Source organism: Saccopteryx bilineata, chromosome X, assembly GCF_036850765.1.
Source record: "Saccopteryx bilineata isolate mSacBil1 chromosome X, mSacBil1_pri_phased_curated, whole genome shotgun sequence".
Lineage (NCBI taxonomy): Eukaryota > Metazoa > Chordata > Mammalia > Chiroptera > Emballonuridae > Saccopteryx > Saccopteryx bilineata.
This window is the reverse complement of record NC_089502.1, coordinates 42,877,035-42,903,829: the sequence shown is the minus strand read 5'-3', so window position 1 is coordinate 42,903,829 and position 26,795 is coordinate 42,877,035. Positions and strand designations below refer to the sequence as shown.

Here is a 26,795-nt window from a genome sequence, read left to right as displayed (position 1 = left end):
GCATGAGTTGATGAATATCTAAGCCAGGGAAGTGGCACCACAATGTAAGGAAAGAACATAACAGGCATCTGTATAAAGGAAGTGATGGGAAGCATCAATTGATTACATAGAGAAGAAGGACAGAGAGAAGACTTCCAGGCTTTAAGCTTGGGAACTAAAGAATCATGATCAAGAAAGTCAGGTGTGAGCCTCTGTGAATCTATATTCACAGAGGTTTTAAGCTTGTTGGTCTGTTGGTCAGTGTATTTATTATAATCCCATGCTGTGCGTCCAATGTGAGAAATCATGAGAGCCTGAAGTGATGACCAAAATTTTATGCCATGCTGGTAGTTTCAACTTACAAAGGAACTGAAGTTTTTGAGAAAATAGATCTGTGAGCACACAAGTATGTGTAAATATACTTAGAGAAAATTACATAGAAATGTAGAGCCTCATAAAGAAAAAGCTGGTACATTTTATTAAACCAGTATGTGAAAATATATTGACAATAGAATGTAAACAATGGTGATGTGGTAAGATTTATTTTTATACTTTTTAATTTCTACATTTTCTATATAAGCCTGCATTGCTTTTATAGCCAGAAAAAATTAATGTTACCAATAAAAAGAGGGGGTATAAAATCTAGAGTATATGACTGTATGGCAGGTTAAGTAAGCAGGCTGTAGCTGAAAGGAGGGGTTGGTATGACAGGCATATAGGGTAGGTAGGGTGAGAAGGTGAATGGTTAGCACAGGGACATTGGATATTAATATTAATAGGCCTTATTTTTAGAATCACTGCAGCAGATCTCCTACATGTTGTTTTATCGTTTTTAATTAAGCACTGGATATTCTCTCTTATTTTGTCTGTTGCTCATTCTTTTAAGGTTATGAAACTGAGAAAATTGGCACAGCAGGTGGCTAATTGCCGCCAATGTCTTGAACGGTCAACAGTCCTCATCAACCAAGCTGAGCATATCCTGAAGGAAAATGACCAAGCAAGGTTTCTTCAGTCTGCAAAAAACATCGCTGAGAGGTGAGTTCCTTATATTCTTTTGACATGCCTGCTCTTATGAAAAGAGGCCAGCTTAAGGTCACTTAATTCTGTTCCAGCTTATATGTAGCAGCTGCCACCTGAAGATTTTTTACCAGTTAGTTAGTTACTAAGCCTCAGTGATATATTGCCCTGTGGATTCCTGGCATCCTTCTCTGTCTCTGCAGCCTACTAGTTTTTTATTTGCAAAGAATCTGAGCTCTAAAGTGAAACATTGTTCAATATAATCGCCAAGGGTTCAAAGGGCTATAAGGGCCCATTAGGCCAGATTTAACCTCCATATGTCTCCCTCTCATTCATTAGAGATTTTGACTCCAAATTCACAGTATTGTTTTCTATTGCTTCTGCCATCATTTTTGGTGATGTTAGCAGCATCTCTATGGCTGACTCATCTAATACTCTAGACATCTAGTTTCCTGATTACGTGCCATATCCTACTCTAGTGACCCTCACTTCTGCTCTACTTCATCCACTCAGTTCCATGGCCCACATTCAAAACCTCACCATCACTCATAATTACACTTAAATCATAAATCAAAACATTCCACTTTCTAATTATAATCTCTGTATTTACAGTTGTCTGTTTTCCTTCCAGTTCATCTATTCATCAGGTTCATTGGGACCTCTAAGTTCTGACTCCTACCTACCAGTTTCCGACTGTCTTCATAATTAGCTTCACTTCTTTCTTTAGGGTCTGTGATTTCTCACTTCAGCTATACTTTTTAATATCCCCAGTTCCCTCTCCCAGCTATCTTTCTATCACACCAGCCTTTTAATAGCCTAACCCATCTATTTCCACCTTTTCCATGGCTATATTTGAGTTTCAGAATCCTGCTGGAGAAAATCACATAACTAAATATATTGGTACTACTACACCACATATTCATGATCTCTAATCTCACCTAAGCCCTCAGTACTGACCTGAAATCCTTGTGTGTTGCTTTGGTCAGTTTTATTTTTTCCTTGTTTCCATAATGAAAGGTATGTTGTCTGAAGCTGCCAAATGGGTGTGTTGGTTCTGGGCTTCTGAGAGGGACTTTGTTGCAGACCAATTTCATATGCTGTCTTTTATTGGCTCTGTGTAATCTGTTTGGAACTACAAAGTGATCCACAGTTTGTGTTGCCTCCACTAGGCCTGGGTGTGTGGGGGCAGGACAGAGCTCCACACCAATGCTGGCTATTACCAACACCAGGCCTGTGGCAGGTCAGCCAAAGTCCCAAGGCAACCTGAGATCTGCTTTGCCTGCCTCAGTATGTCAGCTGCCTGTTAGTTTCAGTTACTGAAATAGCTTCTGATGGTAATCAACTTGCATGAGGTAAGTTCTTAGTGAGATACCAGGTAGGATTAAGTGGTATTGACCAGTTTGATATGGGTTCAAATTCAGAGCCTGTTCTGGGTCTATGGCTACTCAACAAAAGTCTCTGGGTGTACTAAGTCAAGCTGCCACTTTCTCAGTTCCTTCATATCTGTTTAGTGGGGTGGTGTCTTAGGGAGTTTTCAGGGAGAGGCCAATAAAGTGTTCCAGGCTCAAAGAGACCAACATTTGTCTGTGACCAGGAAGGGTTCTTCACCATTGGTGTGCAAGGGCAAAACAGCCCCAGTCTTAGAGCCACATAACTCAGTCTGTTCCAGATTGTGCTGGGAGGAGCCCAACTTCAGCAAGGTGGGACCTCCAGGAGTTAGGAGAATGGGCCTAGTGGATCTTCTATAGAGAAGGGGGTGCCAGTCAGTCAGGCTTCAGAAAATGTAGTGGTATGTTTTCCAACCTAGAGCCACACAACTCAGTCTGTCCCTGAGTTTGTCCAGCCCTGGGCATTGCAGAGCCACCAGTAATTGGGAAGGTGGGGCCACTAGGAGCTAGAGGTGGGGCAGCTAGGAACCTGTAAGGTAGGGCTAGTAGACTCCCATTAGGTGGAAAAGCCATTCAGGTTAATGGAAACATGGGACAAGGAATATGGCCCCTGCCACAAAACCACACAACTCAGTCACTGACACCTCCTAGTCTTCCCAGACATCTACATACTGTCCACAACAGCTGACTCCTCACCAAAGGGTGAGGAAAGAGAAAGTTCAGAGTGTGGAGCTATTGCTTTCCTCCAAGATGATCTGCAAGGAAGGGGGTGCTCCACTCAAGGAACATGGCATCTAAATTATAGAAGAATATGTAACTCAACACAGGGATCCTGAAAGCTTTCACTTTAACTCTCTCCCCAGAGCCACAAAACCCAGACTTTCCTCACACAACTTCAGTCTAGTCTATCTTCTGTCTGCTGGAGCCATTGCAGACTGATTATGAACAGAATGTTGTACATTGGTCCATTAACAGGATGCTTGTCCCTAACAGAGACTTGTCTCTCCCTGGTGGACAGAATCACCACTGATTTTCACAGCCAGGTATTATGTGGGCACCTCTTCCTTGCTCTGGTACTCTGGTTTGGGGAGCCCAGCTTGGGTTTGAGACTTCACCTTCTCAGGAAAACCTGCCATAGCTGAGGTGTACCTCTGGAACCTCAGCTGCCACTCTTGGAAGCAATGCAAACCCTTCTTGGGTCTCTGCCCTTCCTACCAGTGTTGATGTAGCTTCTTCTGTAAATCCTTGGTTATAAAACTTCTCTTCAGTTAGTCTTCAGTTGATTATTCAGGATGATTGTTCTATAATTTAGTAGTAGTTCTTGTTTGGTCCTGGAAGGAAGTGAGTGTACTTTCCACCTACTCCACTACCATCTTGGATATATTATTTTTCCGATTTTACACATTAACAATTAACTGGCAAATTTGGAAATTTTTCAGTCATCATTTTCTCAAATGTTTTTTATGCCTCTTCCTTCCTTTCTTATGGGGATTCCAATTACATGTATATTAGACTGCTTGAAGTTTCCTCAACTCACTGATGCTCTGTTTATTTAGTTTTTATCTCTTTCTGTTTCATTTTGATAGTTTCTAATGATATGTCTTTACATTTACTAATCTTTTGTTCAGTTATGAATAATCTGTATTTAACCTTTCCAGTGCATTTTTCTTCTTAGATACTGTAGTTTTCATGTCTAGGAGTTCAGTTTGGGTCTGTTTATATCTTACATATCTCTATTTAACATGTTGAGCCTTTTTTCTACCTTTTATAGCATACAGAATACAGTTACAAAAACAGTTTTAATGTGTAATTCTAACAACTGTATCAGTTCTTGGTCAGTTTCAACTGGTTGCTCTTATTTTTTATTATGATTTTGTTTTCTTGTTTCTTTGCATGTCTGGTAATATTTGATTGGATGCCAGACATTGTCAGTTTTATCTAATTGGAACTGTGTATTCTTATAGTCCTATAAATAACCTTAAGCTTTGTTCTGGGACACAGTTAAGTGACTTGAAAAGAGCTTGACCCTTTAGGATCTTGCTTCTAAGATTTGTTAGGTGTGATCAGAACATTGTTTGGTTTAGGGGACTTTTTTTTTCTTAATTATTGAGGCAGTACTCTTCTGAGTAATCTATCAAGTGTCCCATGCCATAAATCATGAGATTTTCCAATTTGGCTGAGGGGAACATACACTATCCCTGGCCCTGTTTGTACATCAAGGATTATTCCTTCAACTGTTTTTGAGTGGTTCTTTCACTGGCATTGGAGAGTTTCTTCACTTGCATATGTTGATCAGTATTTTGTTGAATACTGGAGTGGAATCCTTTGAAGGTCTCCAGAATTCTCTCTGTGCAGTTTTTCTCCTCTCTGGTACTGTGTCCTGTGAACTCCAGCCAACTTAGTCTCCTTAGATTCTCAGCTCTATGTTCTTATTTTTTCTTTTTTTTAAAGAGTCAGAGAGAAGGATAGACAGGGACAGACAGACAGAAACAGAGAGAGATGAGAAGCATCAATCATTAGTTTTTCACTGCAACACCTTAGTTCATTGATTGCTTTCTCATATGTGCCTCGACCGTGGGGCTACAGCTGACCAAGTAAACCCTTGCTCGAGCCAGCGACCTTGGGTCCAAGCTGGTGAGCTTTGGTCAAACCAGATGATCCTGCGCTCAAGCTGGTGACCTCGGGATCTCGAACCTGGGTCCTCCGCATCCCAGTCTGATGCTCCATCCACTGTGCCACTGCCTGGTCAGGCTCTTGTTCTTTTATAAAATACTTTTTTCCATTGATTTGAGAGAGAGGGAGAGAGAAAGGAAAGGGGAGAGAGAGAGAGAGAGAGAGAGAGAGAGAGAGAGAGAGAGAGAGAAAAGAGCATCAACTTGCTGTTTCATTTAGTTGTTCCATTTAGTTGTGCACCCATTGATTGCTTCTCATATGTGTCCTGACTGGAGATTGAACCTGCAACCTCAGCATGCTGGGATGATGCTATATCCAGGAAGTCACCCAACGAAGGCCTCAGCTCAATGTTCTTAATTAGGGACTCCATTGGACTCTGCCTGGTTTCCCCTTCATGTAACATTTTATTCCTTTAATTTTGTTGGGACAAAATTTTTCATAGCTTCTTTTTTGATTATTTATTTATTTTCAGAGAGAGAGAGAGAGAGAGAGAGAGAGAGAGAGGAAGGGAGAAAGATGAGAAGCATCAGCTCATAGTTGCAGCACTTTAGTCATTCACTAATTACTTCTCATATGTGTCTTGACCACAGGGGGCGTGGCTCCAGCTGAGCCAGTGACCCCTTGCTGAAGCCAGTAACCTTTGGGTTCAACCCAGCAACCATGGGATCATATCAATGATCCCACACTCCATCTGGCGACTCCACACTCAAGCTGGTGAGCCTGTACTCAAGCCAGATGAACCCATGCTCAAGTCAGCAACCTTGGGCTTTTGAACCTGGGACTTCAGCATCCCAGGTCAGTGATCTATCCACTGCACCACCATGGGTCAAGCTTGCATATCTTCTTAAGAAAAAGTACTGGTGAAGTCAATTTTTGAAACATTTTTATTTAAAAATATTTAAAATTTATTTCCACATTTGATAGATTGAAAATAAATTTTTCTGGTAGATAACGTCAGAGTAATGGTGGGGTAGGAAGCGATACCGATAAATCTCCCCCAAAACTCAACAAGATTTTCAACCAGAAACAGAAAAACCTATCCTTGGAGCCTCCAGATGTTTCACAATACACCCGAAGGTATGGTCGAGCGAAAAATTGGCTAAATATATAATCAAACCCCAAAGGAAATAGGGAGTAAGAAATGCTCCACCTTCCTCACTAACCTAAACAGGGCGGATTTCACTGGAAACTGAGAATATAGAAACTAAGGTGGGCAAAGGGGGTGAATAGATCCAGGCCGTGGCACAAACGGCTGAATCAGGCTGTGGCACGGAGATCCAAGCCAAGGAAAAACTGTTCCTGTGGCAACCCAGGCAATACAAGCTAACACTTGCGCCAAATCCAGACAAAGAAAGACAAGTGGGGCAGCCATTTTGCCCGATCTTCTGGTCAGCGTGCGCAGACAGTGGGCGAGAGATTCCTTCCAAAACCTCGGGAGTGGGCGCCCGTGTCACCCCACAGAGAGGCAGAGTCAGAGGCCTTTGTGTAGGCCAAAAGCGGAATCTACGGACCGCCCCAGCGCCCTGAAAAAGCTGCACATGGGGAGAGAGCGAGAACTAATTCCAATGCTGGAACTTTTCCATGCGGGTGGGGGTTTCACTCAGAGGGTGAGGCGGCTGGCCTGATATCCTGGTCTGCGCACGCAGATAGTGAGCAAGAGATTCCTCTGAGTGCCTCGGCAGTGTGCGCCCGTGTTATCCCACAGAGGAGCAGAGTCAGGGTCCTTTGTGTGGGCCAAAAGCAGAATCTCAGGCTGCCCCAGCGCCTTGTAAAAGCCGCGCACGGGGATGGAGCGAGAGCCAATTCCAACGCTGGAACTTTTCCATGCGGGTGGGGGTTTCACTCAGAGTGTGAGACTGCAGGCCTGATATCCTGGTCTGCGCGTGCAGATAGTGAGCGAAAGTTTCCTCCAAGCGCCCCGGGAGTGGGCGCCTGCCTGTGTTACCAGACAGAGTGGCAGAGCCAGAGGTCTTTGAGTGGGCGGAAACCCCGCCTGATTATGCTAGCAGCTCTGACTGACTGAGCCTCACCCAGAGCCCTGTGCTGAGTGGGAATAGAGTGGGGAGTTGCCAGCTCTTTGAGCCTCTTACTATACAGGCAGAGGCAGAAGCAACCCCATAGCTGGATTCTCAGGCTACTAATTGAGGAAGGAAAGACTAGGAGAAAGCCTCCAGGAACACGGACTCTCTCAGTGGCGGAGCCTATAAATGCTAATGAGCCTCGACTGCCAACGAGACTAATGCACAATACATGATATCACCATAGAGACTTATCAACTGCAAACCTCTACCTGAGCATGCCAAAGGGGCAGAACCCGGGATACAGAGTCACCGACCAGGAAGAGGGAGAGAAAAAAAAAAAGCAAGAAGATAACCTCTCAAAATCAAGAATAATCCGCAGACTTTATAACCTATCCCATTTTATTATATTTGTTCATTTGTTTTTCTTATCTTCATTCTTTTTTTTTGTATTTTTCTGAAGCTGGAAATGGGGAGAGACAATCAGACAGACTCCCGCATGCACCTGACTGGGATCCACCCGGCATGCCCACCAGGGGCGATGCTCTGCCCACCAGGGGGCGATGCTCTGCCCCTCTGGGGCATCGCTCTGCCACGACCAGAGCCACTCTAGCACCTGGGGCAGAGGCCAAGGAGTCATCCCCAGTGCCCGGGCCATCTTTGCTCCAATGGAGCCTTGGCTGTGGGAGGGAAGAGAGAGACAGAGAGGAAGGGGGGGGTGGAGAAGCAAATGGGCGCTTCTCCTATGTGCACTGGCTGGGAATCGAACCCGGGTCCCCCACACGCCAGGCCGACGCTCTACCACTGAGCCAACCAGCCAGGGCCTCTTATCTTCATTCTTGATATTTTTTTCCTCCTCCAATTTGGTTGTTTTAACTCTCTGCCAGTCTTACTCTCTCCTCTCCTTGAACTACACTACCCATAAGTGTTACATCTCCCATTATCTTTTCTTTCCTCTTCCTTTCTCTCTATGAGGGTTGCACTCCAAAACCCTTAACTCTCTCTCTCCTCTTTTTTCTTTTTTCTTCTTTTAGTGGTTCCCTCTTTTTTTCTCTCTCGCTCTTTTCTCCCTCTATATTAGGTTCTCCTTTACGTCTCCTCTCATTGAAACCTCAATAACAAACAAATTATCTTATCTGGGACTCAAACTTATGTTTATGGCATTTCGGGGGGATTTTACTTCACCTTTTTAACTCACTAGCAGTGCTCCAATTCCTGGATCTCCATTTTATCTATTTCTTATTCTACTAAATACAATAGTAATTTTTTTAAATTGTCCCCCATTTTCCTGTTTCCCTCTTATTCCTCTCATCATAACTTTTAGTCAACCAACACCTAAAAGCAAATCTTTTTATTGTTGACCCAAATTTTTTCCTTATTTGCTTTTTGTGGGTCCATACCCCCCCTTTTTTGCCCCTTTATTACTTTTCCCCAATTCAGGCCCTCCATTACAGGCATTGTTTGTTCTATTTAGTACAATATAATTCACAGTTCACCACAAGATTTTCTCAAGAAAGAGGGAGAGGAGAGTAGAGGAAAAAAGGAAGGGGGGATAATTTTTCTTTTTTTTAATTTTTATTTTATTTTATTTTTCTTTATTTCATTATTACTTTTAAAAAAACAACTTTTCGATTTTTTATTTTTTTAACTTTTTATTCTTTATTAAATCTCATTAATACTATCAACAAAACCACCCTCAGATGCCATTAAGGAAGAGAAAATCGAACATCATGGATACAAAAGAAAGAGAGGTAACACAGCTAGTTGAGGAAAAATCTATGGAGAAAAAATTTAATATATTGGAAACCTTGGAGCTAAATGACAGAGAATTTAAGATAGAAATCCTAAAAATCCTCCGAGATATACAAGAAAACACAGAAAGGCAATTTAGGGAGCTCAGAAAACAAATCAATGAACACAAAGAATATATTTCCAAGGAAATTGAAACTATAAAAACAAATCAAGCAGATGAAAAACTCAATTCACGAGCTGAAAAATGAGGTAACAAGCTTAGCTAATAGAACAGGCCAGATAGAAGAGAGGATTAGTGAAATAGAAGACAAGCAACTTGAGGCACAACAGAGAGAAGAAGAAAGAGACTCAAAAATTTAAAAAAATGAGATAGCCCTACAAGAATTATCTGATTCCATCAAAAAGAATAACATAAGAATAATAGGTATATCAGAGGGAGAAGAGAGAGAAAATGGAATGGAGAACATACTCAAACAAATAATAGATGAAAATTTACCAAGCCTGTGGAAAGAACTAAAGCCTCAAATTCAAGAAGCAAACAGAACTCCGAGTTTTCTTAACCACAACAAACCTACTCCAAGGCACATCATAATGAAATTGGCACAAACCAATGACAAAGAAAAAATTCTCAAGGCAGCCAGGGAAAAGAAGAATACAACATATAAAGGAAAGCCCATTAGATTATCATCAGATTTCTCAGCAGAAACTCTACAAGCTAGGAGAGAGTGGACCCCAATATTTAAAGCCCTGAAAGAAAGGAACTTTCAGCCACGAACACTATACCCATCAAAGCTATCCTTCAAATATGAAGGAGAAATAAAAACATTCACAGATACAGAAAAGATGAGGGAATTTATCATCAGAAAACCCCCACTCCAGGAATTACTAAAGGGGGTTCTCCAATCAGATACAAAGAACAAAAAAAAAGCCACAAGTAAAAGCTCCAAGAAGAACAAAATAAAACCAAATTTAAACTGTGACAACAACAAAAAGAAAGGGGGGGAGAGGATGGAGATTAACAGTAGCAAAGGACGATGGAGTGCAAAAGTACTCACAAAATAGTGCGCTACAATGAACGGGATAGGAAGCCTTTTCATTACTTAAAGGTAACCAGCTTTGAAAAAACCACCACAGAAGCACATGAGATAAAAAAAATAGCAACGGAGGAAAGATGTATGGAATACAACCAAATAAAAACAAAAGATAGAAAAACGAAAGAGAAGGATGAAACAAGACACAAAACTAACAGAAAGCAATCTATAAAATGGCAATAGGGAACTCACAAGTGTCAATAATTACACTTAATGTAAATGGATTAAACTAACCAATAAAAAGGAACAGAGTAACAGAATGGATTAAAAAAGAAAATCCAACTGTATGCTGCCTACAGGAAACTCATCTAAGCAACAAGGATAAAAACAAATTCAAAGTGAAAGGCTGGAAAACAATACTCCAAGCAAATAACATCCAAAAAAAAGCAGGCGTAGCAATACTCATATCTGATAATGCTGACTACAAGACAGCAAAAGTACTCAGAGACAAAAATGGCCATTTCATAATGGCTAAGGGGACACTGAATCAAGAAGACATAACAATTCTTAATATATATGCACCAAACCAAAGAGCACCAAAATATATAAGACAGCTGCTTATTGACCTTAAAACAAAAACTGACAAAAATACAATCATACTTGGAGACCTCAATACACCGCTGATGGCCCTAGATCGGTCATCCAAACAGAGAATCAACAAAGATATAGTGTCTTTAAACAAAACACTAGAGCACCTGGATATGATAGACATCTACAGGACATTTCATCCCAAAGTGACTGAGTATACATTTTTCTCCAGTGTACATGGATCATTCTCAAGAATTGACCATATGTTGGGCCACAAAAACAACATCAGCAAATTCAGAAAAATCGAAGTTGTACCAAGCATATTTTCTGATCATAAAGCCTTGAAACTAGAATTCAACTGCAAAAAAGAGGAAAAAAATCCCACAAAAATGTGGAAACTAAACAACATACTTTTAAAGAATGAATGGGTCAAAGAAGAAATAAGTGCAGAGATCAAAGAATATATACAGAGTAATGAAAATGACAATACGACATATCAGAATCTATGGGATGCAGCAAAAGAAGTGATAAGAGGGAAGTTCATATTACTTCAGGCATATATGAACAAACAAGAGAGCCCAAGTGAACCACTTAATTTCACACCTTAAGGAACTAGAAAAAGAAGAACAAAGACAACCCAAAACCAGCCGAAGAAAGGAGATAATAAAAATCAGAGCAGAAATAAATGAAATAGAGAACAGTAAAACTATAGAAAAAATTAATAGAACAAGGAGCTGGTTCTTTGAAAAGATCAACAAAATTGACAAACCCTTGGCAAGACTTACCAAGGAAAAAAGAGAAAGAACTCATATAAACAAAATACAAAATGAAAGAGGAGAAATCACCATGGACACCATAGATATACAAAGAATTATTGTAGAATACTATGAAAAACTTTATGCCACTAAATTCAACAACCTAGAAGAAATGGATAAATTCCTAGAACAATACAACCTTCCTAGACTGAGTCAAGAAGAAGCAGAAAGCCTAAGCAGACCTATTAGTGAGAAGAAATATAAAAAACCATTAAAAACCTCCCCAAAAATAAAAGTTCAGGCCCTGAGGGGTATACCAGCAAATTTTATCAAACATTCAAAGAAAACTTGGTTCCTATACTACTGAAAGTCTTCCAAAAAATTGAAGAAGAGGCAATACTTCCAAACACATTTTATGAAGCCAACATAGCCCTCATACCAAAACCAGGTAAGGATGGCACAAAAAAAGAAAACTACAGACCAATATCTCTAATGAATATAGATGCTAAAATACTAAACAAAATACTGGCGAATCGAATACAACAACATATTAAAAAAATAATACATCATGATCAAGTGGGATTTATCCCAGAATCTCAAGGATGGTTCAACATACGTAAAACGGTTAACGTAATACACCATATCAACAAAACAAAGAACAAAAACCACATGATCTTATCAATAGATGCAGAAAAGGCTTTCAATTAAACACAATTTTATGTTTAAGACTCTCAACAAAATGGGTATAGAAGGAAAATATCTCAACATGATAAAGGCCATATATGATAAACCATCAGCTAACATCATATTAAATGGCACTAAACTGAAGGCTTTCCCCCTTAAATCAGGAACAAGACAGGGTTGTCCACTCTCTCCACTCTTATTTAATGTGGTACTAGAGGTTCTAGCCAGAGCAATCAGACAAGACAAAGAAATAAAAGGCATCCATATTGGAAAAGAAGAAGTAAAGGTATCACTTTTTGCAGATGATATGATCCTATACATCGAAAACCCCAAAGAATCCACAAAAAGACTACTAGAAACAATAAGCCAATACAGTAAGGTCGCAGGATACAAAATTAACATACAGAAGTCAATAGCCTTTCTATATGCCAACAATGAAACATTTGAGAATGAACTCAAAAGAATAATCCCCTTCACGATTGCAACAACAAAAAAAAAATACTTAGGAATAAACATAACAAAGAATGTAAAGCACTTATTTAATGAAAACTATAAACTATTGTTAAGGGAAATCAAAAAAGATATAATGAGATGGAAGAATATACCTTGTTCTTGGTTAGGAAGAATAAATATAATCAAGATGGCCATATTACCCAAAGCAATATACATTTTTTTTTAAATTTTTTTTCTCATTTTTCTGAAGCTGGAAACAGGGCGAGACAGTCAGACAGACTCCCGCATGCGCCCGACCGGGATCCACCCGGCACGCTCACCAGAGGCAACGCTCTGCCCACCAGGGGGCGATGCTCTGCCCATCCTGGGCGTCGCCATGTTGCGACCAGAGCCACTCTAGTGCCTGAGGCAGAGGCCACAGAGCCATCCCCAGCGCCCGGGCCATCTTTGCTCCAATGGAGCCTTGGCTGCGGGAGGGGAAGAGAGAGACAGAGAGGAAAGCGCGGCGGAGGGGTGGAGAAGCAAATGGGCACTTCTCCTGTGTGCCCTGGCCGGGAATCGAACCTGGGTCCTCTGCACGCTAGGCCGACGCTCTACCGCTGAGCCAACCAGCCAGGGCTAATTTTTTAAAATATTTTATTTATTGATTTTTAGAGAGAGGGGAGAGAGAGAGAAGGGGGAGGAGCAGGAAGCATCAACTCCCATATGTGCCTTGACCAGGCAAGCCCAAGGTTTTGAACCGGCAACCTCAGTGTTCCAGGTTGACAGCTTTATCCCATTGCGCCACCACAGGTCATGCCAATATACAAATTTAATGCAATTCCCATCAAAATTCCAATGACATTTTTTAAAGAAATGGAGCAAAAAATCATCAGATTTATATGGAACTATAAAAAACCCCGAATAGCCAAAGCAATCCTAAAGAAAAAGAATGAAGCTGAGGGCATTACAATACCTGACTTTAAACTATATTATAGGGCCACGACAATCAAAACACCATGGTATTGGCAGAAATATAAACACTCAGACCAATGGAACAGAATAGAAAGTCCAGAAATAAAACCACATATATATAATCAAATAATTTTTGATAAAGGGGCCAAGAACAGACAATGGAGAAAAGAAAGCCTCTTCAATAAATGGCGCTGGGAAAACTGGAAAGCCACATGCAAAAGAATTAAACTGGACTACAGTTTGTCCCCCTGTACAAAAATTAACTCAAAATGGATCAAAGATCTAAACATAAGACCTGAAACAATTAGGTACATAGAAGAAGACATAGGTACTAAACTCATGGACCTGGGTTTTAAAGAGCATTTTATGAATTTGACTCCAAAGGCAAGGGAAGTGAAGGCAAAAATAAATTAATGGGACTACATCAGACTAAGAAGTTTTTGCTCAGCAAAAGAAACTGATAACAAAATAAACAGACAGCCAACTAAATGGGAAATGATATTTTCAAACAACAGCTCAGATAAGGGCCTAATATCCAAAATATACAAAGAACTCATAAAACTCAACAACAAACAAACAAACAATCCAATAAAAAAATGGGAAGAGGACATGAACAGACACTTCTCCCAGGAAGAAATACAAATGGCCAACAGATATATGAAAAGATGCTCATCTTCTTTAGCTATTAGAGAAATGCAAATCAAAACGGCAAGGAGATACCACCTCACACCTGTTTGATTAGCTATTATTAGCAAGACAGGTAATAGGAAATGTCGGAGAGGCTGTGGAGAAAAAGGAACCCTCATACACTGTTGGTGGGAATAGTAGTACAACCATTATGGAAGAAAGTATGGTGGTTCTTCAAAAAACTGAAAATAGAACTACCTTATGACCCAGCAATCCCTCTACTGGGTATATACCCCAAAAACTCAGAAACATTGATACGTAAAGACACATGCAGCCCCATGTTCATTGCAGCATTGTTCACAGTGGCCAGCACATGGAAACAACCAAAAAGCCTGTCAATAGATGACTGGATAAAGAAGATGTGGCACATATACACTATGGAATACTACTCAGCCATAAGAAATGATGACATCGGATCATTTACAGCAAAATGGTGGAATCTTGATAACATTATACGAAGTGAAATAAGGAAATCAGAAAAAACCAGGAACTGCATTATTCCATACGTAGGTGGGACATAAAAGTGAAACCAAGAGACATTGATAAGAGTGTGGTGGTTACGGGGGGAGGGGGGAGAAGGAGAGGGAAAGGGGGAGGGGGAGAGGCACAAAGAAAACTAGATAGAAGGTGACAGAGGACAATCTGACTTTGGGTGATGGGTATGCAACATAATTGAACGACAAGATAACCTGGACTTGTTATCTTTGAATATATGTATCCTGATTTATTGATGTCGCCCCATTAAAAAAATAAAATTATTAAAAAAAAAGAAAATGCAATGCAAAAAAAATATATAAATTTTTCTTAGACTTTAGAAGGTATGGCTATCTTGTCTCCTAACTTCTAGTGTTGTGCTGAGGCTGTTATTTTAATTTCTGATGTTTCAAATATGACCTATATTTTAACATCTGAAGCCTTTAAGGTTTTATCTTTAGTTTTTCTGAAATTTCACTGAGGTATACCTTGGTGTGAGTCTTTTATCATTCATTTTTGATGAGCACTAGGTGGGTTTTACCAATCTGAAGACTTGTTACTTTTACTTCTGGGAATTTTCCTTTTATTATTCACTATTGATTTCCTCCCAATTTTTCTCTCTCTTCCCTCTTTCTAGGACTCTAATTCATCAGATGATGGATTTCTTAGATTTTTCATCTAATCTATTTGTTTTTTATTTCCATGATTTTGTCTTCTTGTTCTATTATGTCTCCTTAGTTCTTTATTCAATCTATTAAAATTTTAATATCAACATATATACTTTTTTCGTGAGAGGTCTTTATTTCTTTTTGCTTCTTTTTTTTTTTTTAGCAATATTCTTGCTTTATGGATACAAACTATATATTTATCTTCCTGAGGATATAATTTTAAAAGTTTTCATTTGAACTCTGCATTGTTTTAGTTTCCTCCAAGTTCTTTGCCTCTGTCAGTTTATTTTAGTTTCTGTCTTTCCCTAATGTTTGGTAAGCTTTTGGCTGCCTGTGTGAATTTAAGCATTTAAGGCAGTGGTAGTCAACCTGGTCCCTACCACCCACTAGAGGGCATTCCAGCTTTCATGGTGGGCTGTAGCGGAGCAACCAAAGTATAAATAAAAAGATAGATTTAACTATAGTAAGTTGTTTTATAAAGATTTATTTTGCCAAACTTAGCGAAAATCCAACATAAAGTACTTGGTAAATAGTTATTATTATATGCTTTAACTTGCTGTAACTCTGCTTTATAAATTTTATAAAGTAAAGTTACTTCCCTACTTTATAAATCACCATTACTGTGGAATCGGTGGGCAGTTAGAAAATTTTACTACTAACAGAGATACAAAAGTGGGCGGTAGGTATAAAAAGGTTGACTACCTCTGCTTTAAGGTGACTGGAAGATCTGAAGGGATGGAAACAGGTTATAAGGCAGAATGCTGGATTTCTATTAAGGAGAACCTAATTGCCAGTTCTGTAGGTGTTTTCTCATGTGTCAGTTTCCCCTGGAAGTAATTCACTAATCTGCATCTGGTGGAGGATTAAGGGTAAGCCTGGTTGCCATTGTTCTGGGAGGCAACCAGTAAAAAAGAGCTGAGGGTTTTAAAATTACATGTAGTATAATGTCAAAGCTCTGAAAAAGTAAAACTTACATCTTCTGCTAGGAAGAGGGAGGAATAGTCACTGGTTGAATGGATTTGGGGGTCTAGCTGTTCCTCATGCCAAAGTATGTGCCACTTTTGACTGGCACTAAATCAGCTTGACGTTGTTTGCTTCCTGATCCCACTTTCTCTGGTCTGTTGTTAGTTACCACTCATCCATCCCTTTTTAGCTTCTAAATATTTGTTGAGTATCTCTTACTTGCTGGCATATCTTTTTCCATTCTCTTTCTCCATGGGTTTTTAATATTTTATTATTTTACTGTCATTTCAATGGCATTTCATGGGAGCAGAGATAAAACATAGTAAACTATGTTATTTAATGATCCTTTTTTACTCTTCAGGTCTCTGAAATGTCTTGTGTCCCTACCACACTATTGAAAGTGTTCTTTCCTAAGTCACTGAATAGATACTTTGCTGCTAACTATAATACATCCCTTTGTTTTATCTTACTGTTTCATCTTACTTTCTCTCTCAGTAACATTTGACCCTACTGACCATTTTTACTTGATACTTCTCTGTGCTTAGCTGCCACAGACACTCCTGGTTTTTTTTCCCTACCTATCTGGTTCTTTTTGCCTTTTTGAGCATCTCTTCGTTGACCCATTCCTTCAATACTATATAGAATTCTTTGTGATTCTGTATCAGGCTTCTCTCTTCTCTCACTACACATTTTCCCTTTTGAAAATGTATAGCTCCTCGAGCTTCAGTTACCATTTAGATGTTTAGATGTTAATGATTCCCAAATGTCTATCTAAATCTTCTTTTAATAGACTCAGGTATAGGCTATGGAATAGGTGGAATATATGGCTATGTATGCCATATGTTTTGAGAATCATCTACCCAACCTAAATATTTTTCTCACTGGTCTCTCATAAGGTTCAAATTTTTTCCTACCATGATTTATTCTAGTGTATTCAGGACCAAGGCTTTAGTTAAAATGAAATTCTAGCTGGGAGAGTTATTCCTCCCCCTTTACAAATGACTTTTTTTTTTTTTTTTTACAAATGACATTTATATAATCACTAAGAGATATCAAAGCTTTGAGATATAGTTAATGTGTTTTGCTTAAACATAAAAACACAGACATGCGTGAGCATGCACACACACACACACACTTACAAAAAACCCCATACTATTTTTAACTCATCCATAACTTTTTAGCCACTGTTAATATTTGAAAATATAATACCCCAATATATATACACAAACATAGGTTCATGCTGTATTTACTGCACTATATCCTACATTTGAAATTTAACAATGTTTCCTAAACTTTTTCCTGCCATTGGGTATTATTGTAAAACCTGATTTAGAGTGGCTTCATAGTATTTCATCTCTTGAACTGTAATGCATTTCTTAGCTCAGTCACCATTGTTAGACATTTGGGTTACATACAGTGTGATGAGTATCCTTGCAGTTGTATGTTTGGATACATCTCAGTTATTTCCTTAGTAAGAAAATGATGAAATAGAACTGTTGGGTCAAACAATATTTATATTTTAAACTACTTTGATTTTAACGCTAAGTTGGCCTCCAAGATTTGTATCGATTTCAGTCCTAATTAAAATATGTAAAAATTATTTAATAAGGGCATAAAACTCCTATATTGTCATTATTTATAATCTTAAATGCTATCTCATTTTAATGTACATTTCTTTGATTTCTCATGTACTTTGACTTTTTAGTATATTTGTTGGCTATTTGTTTTCATGTTCTGTGAATTAACTGTTCTGTTTATCTACACTCTTGTCAACACTTTATTTTCTGTTTATTCCCAGACACCTTAAAATCTAATCTGTCTCCAATTTGACCCCTTGCAGTCCATCACTGAAGCCGCAGTATTTTTGTTGAAACAAATGAGCATATCATTCCCTTGCCTAAAATATTTCAGTGTTTCCCATTGCTCTTAGGATAAAGTACAAAGTTTATAGCGTGGCCTACAAGGCCCTGTGTGATTTTGCTAATTGTCTAGCTTTCAGGCAAGAGAGAACACACACATCTATGTAGTCTTTCCTTAGCTAAATCCTGCCATTATGTAGGTCATTGCTTAAAATGAACTTCCTCTGGGGAGATTTCCCTTAGTGCCCAGGTCTATAACAGATAGCTTTTGTGTATACTCCACTCCCTTTGCAGTAGCAGTTTTTTTGTCTTGTTTTTTATTTTTTTGTGTGTGGCAGAGACAGAGACAGTCAGAGAAAGGGACAGATAGGGACAGACAGACAGGAAGGGAGAGACATGAGAAACATCAGTTCTTCGTTGTAACTCCTTAGTTGTTCACTGATTGATTTCTCATATGTGCCTTGACGGGGGGGGGGGGCTGCAGCAGACCGAGTGACCCCTTGTTCGAGCCAGTGACCTTGGGCTCAAGCTGGTGAGCCTTGCTCAAACCAGATGAGCCCACACTCAAGCTGGCAACCTTGGGGTCTCGAACCTGAGTCCTTCACATCCAAGTCCGACATTCTATCCACTGCACCACTGCCTGGTCAGGCTGTAGTAGCAGTTTTATTGCCTATTTAATGTCTTATTCTCCTATGATCTATGAGTTTTGTGAGGGCAAGGACAATTAACTTGCTTTCCTACTATATCACTATTACCTAGCATAGTGCCTGGCATATTAGTTGTGCTTAGTAAGTATTGAATGGATGAAGGAGAAAGGAAATGAAAGGAAAAGAGAGGAGGGGAGGGGAGGGGGGAGGGGAGAGGGGAGGGGAGAGGGGAGGGGAGGGACTGTTATCTGTTCCTCTGAATCACTGATTCAGTTATCTGCCTCATCTAACCTGCTATTGATTCCTTTTAGTGTATTCTTCATTTTAGAATTAATTTTTTTAAGTGAAAGGAGGGGAGATAGAGAGACAGACCTCTATATGACCCTGACTGGGATCCACCTGAAACCCTTGTCTGGGGCTGATGCTCCAGCTATCAACCAAGCTATCCTCAGTGCCTGAGGCCAACAGTTAGACCAGCCAAGCTATTCTCAGTATGTGGGGCTGACACTTGAACCAATTAAGCCACTGGCTGTGAGAGGGGAAGTGAGAGACAAAGGGTAACAAGAGGGATAGGGAAGCAGATGGTCACTTCTCATGTGTGCTCTGACTACGGATCAAACCCAAGATGTCTGCGTGCTGGGCTGACCCTCTATCCACTGAGCCAACCAGCCAGGGCCATATTCTTTATTTATGACTGGTTATTTTTTATGGTTCCTATGACCTTTTTTAAAATAATTTTTGTTAATTTTAATGGGGTGACATTAATAAATCAGGGTACATATGTTCAAAGAAAACATCTCTAGGTTATCTTGTCATTCAATTATGATGCATACCCGTCACCTAAAGTCAAATTGTCCTCTGTCACCTTCTATCTGGTTTTCTTTGTGCCCCTCCCCTCCCCCTCTCCCTCCCTCTCCTCCCTCCCCCCCATAACCACCACCCTCTTGTCCATGTCTCTTAGTCTCGTTTTTATGTCCCACCTATGTATGGAATCATGCAGTTCTTAGTTTTTTCTGATTTACTTACTGATTCTTACTATTTTGTTTAGTTTTTACTGAAATCATCCATTCTTGACCTAAGGTCCTTTAGCATCCTTTAAACTTTGCATCTGGAATCTTGGTTGCTTCCATTTCACTTTATTCTTTTTCTGAGAATTTATCTTGTTCTTATGGGGGGCATATTTCTGTGTCTTCCTATTTTGTCTCTGTGTATTAGGTAGATATGCTTTGAATTCCAAACTTGTTATTATGGCTTCATGATGTAGGTGTGTTGTTGGGCTCAGTGGTACAATCTTCCAGATCATATGAGCTCAGTGCCCAGGAATGTTTCTAGTGGGTTATGTGCACATTCCTATTGTAGTTGAGTCTTATATGCTGTTGGCACTTACAAGGTTGGTGTTAATCCTTTAGGCTGGCTGACTATAAGGATAAACCTCAATTACAATCTATGAGTCACTGTGCAGGGGCTGCCTCCCAAGGAGGAGTTGCTTCCATCAGGCTCTGGTGTCTGCCAAAATTTCCCTTTCCATGTGCTACTTGTATGGCTAGTTAGATTGAGTTCTCATGTGGTCCGAAGCCCACCACTGGTTGTGCTGGTTCTGAGTCCACTTGGGTGGGGTGCAGGTACAGGTTGATGTCAGACGTTGTGTATAACTGGCCTTTCGCTGCTTGTCTGGAGCTACTACTGTATTCACTGTATGCAGCTGCCTCTGCTGGGCTTAGGTGGGCATGGGAGTGGCCAATTGTCTACAAGGGTCAGCTTCCTCCAGGTTAGAGCTTGCAGCAGGTCTATAAATTGCCCAAAGCTCCCTGAGGTGCACCTCCACCTGTCAGCTATTCTGCTTCCCCCTGAGGTTGCCTGATCTTCCTCCAGAGTCTTCTGAAGAAAGATTATAGAGTGGCCCAGGCTGGCTGTAATCCACAGCTCTGTCCACAGGTTGTTAATTCTGTAGGGCAGGGTAAGCAGGATTGGGATGACAAGGCTAGTGGGTACCCTACTTTGGGGTTGTATAGTAATTTATTCAATGAGAGAAATGGGGCTGCCACTCCAGAACCAAACCACTCAGTCTTGGGCAGAATCTGCAACTCTACCTGCCCCAGGAGAAATGCACCACTTGTTCAGGTTAGGCGCAGTCAGCCATCCACTCTGTAGGAGGAAACTCAGCAGGGTGGAGCTATAGATTCTCAGAGGACAGATCAAGAATGTCCCATTGTGTGGGGGGAGCACACAAGAGAAGGCCAAGTACTTCATCTTGGTCCCAGACAATAGCCTCTGAGGGAGACACACTCTGATTATCTCAACTCTGAGCAGCACTCCCTTACTCCCATGGAACTGAGCTCAGCATGGCAGTACCACCAGTACTTGCAAAGGCAGATCCAAACGGTTTCATATTGGGGGTGTTTCTGGCAAGCTTGTATTGGGGGGTGTTGCTGGCAATTCTGTAGGAGCAGCATGAGTACTTCTTTCCCTTTCCAGAAAAGCTCCTGAGCTCGCAGGAGACAAAAAAGTTATCTTCCCTTTGCAATTTAGCCACACAACACAGCACCCACACATCTGATTCCTAGACAAAAGCCTCCCCAGGATATGCACTCTGAAAGTTCTTGCTGTGCACCATACTCAGATCCCCTTTCACTACTGAACTCAGCTGAGCAAGGCCACAGAGTTGCATGGCAGGCCACATGATTCAACAGATGGGAGATGGGGCATTGGCTGTGCACTTAAGATGGGGAAGAATGCTCCCCTTTCCAAAGCTAGACAGTTCAATTATTGTCTGAGTCTCTGCCAAGAGCTTGTTCAGTAAAAGATTACCCCAGAAGTCCCTGCTGGGTGCCAACTGCAGACCCTTCTGCAGGACTCAAGCTCAGAAAAGTGGTGTCACTAGTATTTGGAAAGCCATACAGTGAGCTCCCTGGGTTGATTCTGTAACCATATGAGATCTCAAGTCTGGGAAGGTGACATTTGAGTCTCTAGCAGACTCCCTTCTCTTCCAGAGGGACTGAATTTCCACTGATTTTTACTTCCCATCTGAGTTGGGTATCACTGCATGAGGTTTAGACCACTCACTTCTGGGAGGATGAAGTTTTGCAGTGGCAATATGCCTCTAGCTAATCAGCTGCTGCACATGACTGTGGGGACAACCTTTTCCACATCTCTGCCCTTCTTCTCAGTTTCTATGAGGCTTCTTCTGTAAATCCTTGGTTATAATATATCCATTTAGCAAAGCTTCAGTTGGTTATTGAGGTTGATCACTCTATAATTTAGCTGTAAATCCAGTTTGGTGCTAGGAGCAGGTGAGTATAGCTTCCACTTCTTCTGCAGCCATCTAGAACTACATACCTACATTTTTTTTAAAAGAAAGAAACTGTCTTAAATGTTTAAGGATATGCTGTTGGAAAGCCAATGAACATGGGTTCAGTTATATTTCTTATTTTTTTACCCTTACTGGTTGTATGACCTTGGGCAAGTTACTAAACTTTTTTATGTGTCAAATTTCTCATTTACAAAATGGAAATAACATTTGCTATGTAGGGTTATGGCAAGAAATGCATTAAAGGATTTATAGATAGTATGTATGTAAAGTATGTATGTATGTGTGGATGGATGGATGGATGGATGGATGGAAAAATACTAAATGCTCAATAAATGTTAGCAATTGTGTCATTTTTGATAGTCCTTCAGTTATTCATTGAATAATTATTTATTCACCATGTGTCCAAAACTGTGTTAGGGACTATGGAACATATAAGGTATAAAATATGGACCTTGCTCTTGAGATGCTTTGAATTAGTTGAGGAGATAAGACTAGCATAACATTATACAATTAGAGAATAATGTAATTAAATGTAAATGGTATAAAAGGTCAAATAAAGTACAGTATTTAAGGTAAGGCTTTAACTCAGCCCCAGTGTGCTGGCTTGTTGATTAGTACAAAAGGAAAATAGATGCGGAGGAAAATAAAATCTCTCAAACTGCTCTTACCAAGCTTTCGGAGACCTATCAATAGTTTTGATTCTTACTGCCAGATGGAAATTGATGCAGAAGAGAAAAAATCTTGCATTTACTTCTCAAATTAAGACAAGGGGAGTGTGTTTGAGAGGTGAACATATGTGAAAAAATATGGTCTAATCTTTAATTGGTTCCTGATGATTAATATTTAAATGGATTCCATTGGCAAAGCACAGATATGATATATTTCACTTAATGAACCAAGTCCTACAAGTCATTTATTTTCGCCTTGTTAAACCAGAAATGAAACACTGGATAAAGGTTGCAAACCTATTTTGATGTATATTGATGTACTTTTCTCTTTTACAGGGTCGCTATGGCAACTGCCTCTTCTCAAGTTCTGATTCCAGACATCAATTTTAATGATGCCTTTGAAAACTTTGCTTTAGATTTTTCCAGAGAAAAGAAATTGCTGGAGGGGCTAGATTATTTAACAGGTGTGAATATACTGTGCTTCTTTTCCCATTTTAAGCCTTTTCTTTTGGTGTGCTTATACTTAAAAATAATCTGAAAAAGACAATATTTATAAAGAAAATGCTTTTATAGCCTATAAAATGATAAATTTATCTTTTTAGATAGAATATATTTTAGTTCATAAAACAGAAAAGAATAATGATTTGTCAAATATTTCTGGGGTCAGAATAGGTGTACCATTTATACTTAAAGGTAAAAAAAATAAATAAAATAAAACAAGAAATTGCTGATGAATTTCTCCTTATGAGCCTATCGGTAATATACTATTGCTTGTTATGGGAGTAGAACTCAGGTAGCAATTATGGAATATTAAGGAATGTCCCACACAGGTACAGGTACACTCAAATAGTTTTACTGAGACTTAAGAATTAGCAGATTAGGGAGAAAAATGTAAGAAATATCTGGCTTGCAGATGATTTTAGAAAATGAGAGAATGCAACCAGCCTTTTAAAAATGCTGTCTATATTCAGGATTAATCAAATGATGATTTCATGAGAAAAAAATACTCATAACTTTGTATTTATAGTTATTTTTATTAATATATTAAAATAACTGTCATTTATTGAACATCTACTTTATGCCAGACACTGTATGTTAATTTTACGTTATGAGTCCTTGAAATAAATATATGTAATAATTATAATCCTTATTTTACAGATGAAAGAACATATGTTATTTTGCACTTGGCTAACCTGCCAAACATATATAGTAAAACTTATTTTGAAATAAAAATGAATAGGTTAAAGGTCATGTAATAAGAAAACCGTGTGACCACTTTGGTTTAATATTTATAGTTTTTCAGACAGAGTAGACAATTGGTCACTCATTTCAATAATTTAGGCTTGTATCTTTGCCTAAGATATCTTTATCATTGAAGCAATAATGAATTGGGGGAACTTGAGGTCTCAACCCTTTGTTTCAGGTTGTATGGTATGCATAATCTAAAGCTTCTTATTAAAATCTCTCCATGAGATATTGGGTTGGGCAGCAAGGGTAATGATTGTGAAATTCCAGAACAAAGAGTGTGCTTTCCTTACTTTCTTTTCTATCTTTCCCTACAGCCCCAAACCCACCATCTATCCGAGAGGAACTCTGTACTGCCTCCCATGACACCATTACAGTCCACTGGATCTCGGATGATGAGTTCAGCATCAGCTCCTATGAGCTTCAGTACACCATATTCACTGGCCAGGCTAACTTCATCAGTAAGTCATGGTGTAGTTGGGGCCTGTGGCCAGAGATAAGGAAATGTAAGGAAGCAGTAAGCTGCTCAAGATTGGCCGGGGCGCCACGAGGCAAGTGTTTGTAAGACATGTTAGGTTGTTTAGAACAGTGTTTTGTAGACAGTGTAAGCTCCACCAGAGCATTGCAAAGGGCCTACTGAACTGTTGACAGGCATTGCTGGGCAGTTATGGGGGCTACTCCCATTTGTTTATGTAATCCTTAGTCTTTTCTCAGTTAATCCATGTGACTCCACTCCCCCAAGTCAGAGCAGAGCTCATAATTATTTCCTGGGTGGCTAACTCATCATCATTGTTGATTCCAAGTGTGTGAACATCTCTCCCCTCGACTCTTCTTTCACTTCATTATCACAGTAAAGACATTATGTTCAAAGACTCCTACTTCCTTTACCATACCCATTTGTGTCAGTGAAAAGCCTCCTGCCTCTGACACCCTTCCCTTTATCCCTTCTCCCTTTCCTCCAAGAATTATACAAAATATAAAAATGTGTCAAAGGGTCAATAAATGAAAGATATTCAAAAAGCAGTCATTTAGCTCTCATGTTATGGTTTCACCTTCTGATGAATTAGAGCAAAACAGAGCAGAGTGAGAATTTAACTCATTAATAGTCAGAAGAGAGTTCAAGGTACAAGTTTCCCTCAATGCACTGGGGGGAAATGGAAATGAAAGCAGAATTAAAGCTAGATTCAAGACTGGAACTAATTTCCAGTTAGTATTTTCTTTTACCTGTGTGTTTGTGCTTCTGTTTCTGACTTCACAGTCTTGCATGAGAAGATTTTTTCCACTGAAAACTTGCCTGATGGCTTCCTTTTCCTGAATTCTAACAATTCTGGGCCACATAGTGGAGTGGAGAGGCGAGAGGATATTTGGGGTCAAACTCTCAAAAACACCTCCCTTGTACAGCTACAACCTAAGCCACTGGGCCCAGATAGCTATGATCATGGGTCTTCCAGGGTATTTCTTCAGTTTGTAAAGTCACAAACTCTAAGGCCTTCCTGACATACTTTTCTGCACTTGTCTGTCTTGCTCTGGAAAGTTTTATAGCCAGTAACTGTGCTTCTTCTTCTGAACATGGAGAGAACAGTGGTCTCCTGGACTTGAGAATAAGTCTAAGAGGTGACAAAGATCTAAAGGTTGTAACCTTTATTTTCAAGGATATATAGTCCTTTGTAAAGAAAAGCTTAAAGGATAATTTTTTTTTGTGCTTGTGTATTTTTTCTGAAGTTAGAACAGGGAGGCAGGCAGACAGACTCCTGCACACGCCCGACCAGGATCCACCCGGCATGCCCACCAGGGGACGATGCTCTGCCCAGCTGGGACATTGCTCCGTGGCAATCAGAGCCATTCTAGCACCTGAGGCGGAGGCCCTGGAGCAGTCCTTAGAGCCCAGGCCAACTTTACTCCAGTGGAGCCTTGGCTGCAGGAGAGGAAGAGAGAGATAGCAAGGGAGGAGAAGGGGAAGGATGAAGAGCAGATGGGTGCTTCTCCTGTGTGCCTTGACCGGGATCAAACCCGGGACTGCTACACGTTGGGCTGATGCTCTACCACTGAGCCAACCAGCCAGGGCAAGGATAATTCTTAATAGCAATAGGATCACAGCATCTTAGAATTTTAAGGGACCTTACAAGGCATCTAGTCTAATCTTCCATTCTATCAGACACCCAGTATATGATTATCCTATCTCTAAACATTTCTAGTGATGGATATCTCATTTATAACAAAAAAGTCCATTTAATTGTTGTGTAGCTATAAATAATTATCAGTGCTTTTTAATAAAAAGTCTAAATCTTTCTCCTAGTATATAAGAATGACAATATTAATTGACACACATATTATGTTTTGCTGTTTAGAAGTGATCCCACATACATTATCTCATTTTGTCCTTATGAATTCTTACTTAGGCTTATGAAATTGATGATATTAATTCTATTTTATAGATGAAGAAACTGAGGCTCAAGTTTAATGAGTTAGCGAAGGTAAAAAGGCTACTCACTGATGGAGTCAAGATTTGAACCCAAGTTTGTCAAACTTCAAGCTTAATAATCTTTATATTAAACCACAGCTACCAAGTAGTCTTAGGACTGTCCTTTTACACTTCACTAACAAACATAATGAATCTTGCACATGACAGTTCTTCAGATAATTTTAGGTAGCTCTCATGTACCTTCTAATATTTCTCTTCTCTAGGCTAAACATTCTTAGTTCTTTGAATTGCTTCCCACGTTTCAGACTCTTTACCACCCAAATTTTCTTTTTACGGACACACTCTTGTCAAAATGCTTTGTAAAATCTGTCAAAAAAAGTGACTATAGTCCAAAAGTAGTCTGACCAGTGTAGGGGATAGCTGGATTATTTTTTCTTGTATATTAACTGATGAACCCCTGCTGGAATCTTTTTTTGTGTGTGAGAAAGAAACAGAGAGAGAGACAGATAGGGACAGAGAAGCAAGAAGGAGAGAGATGAGAAGCATCAATTCTTCGTAGC

At 39.7% G+C, this 26,795-nt stretch overlaps 1 protein-coding gene across 7 annotated transcripts in view; it reads left to right on the top strand.

The window, feature by feature from the left end:
* Window positions 1-26,795, top strand: part of MID2 (midline 2) — a 207,035-nt gene that overhangs the window by 170,784 nt on the left and 9,456 nt on the right. For 6 of the 7 annotated variants that reach the window (XM_066249639.1, XM_066249641.1, XM_066249638.1 and 3 more), the window contains exons 5-7: window positions 866-1,014; window positions 22,905-23,032; window positions 24,131-24,364. In XM_066249639.1, the coding sequence (XP_066105736.1) occupies window positions 866-1,014; window positions 22,905-23,032; window positions 24,131-24,364 (511 nt within the window). The remainder of the gene's footprint in view (window positions 1-865; window positions 1,015-22,904; window positions 23,033-24,130; window positions 24,365-26,795) is intronic. The other variant, XM_066249642.1, reaches the window with a different exon arrangement.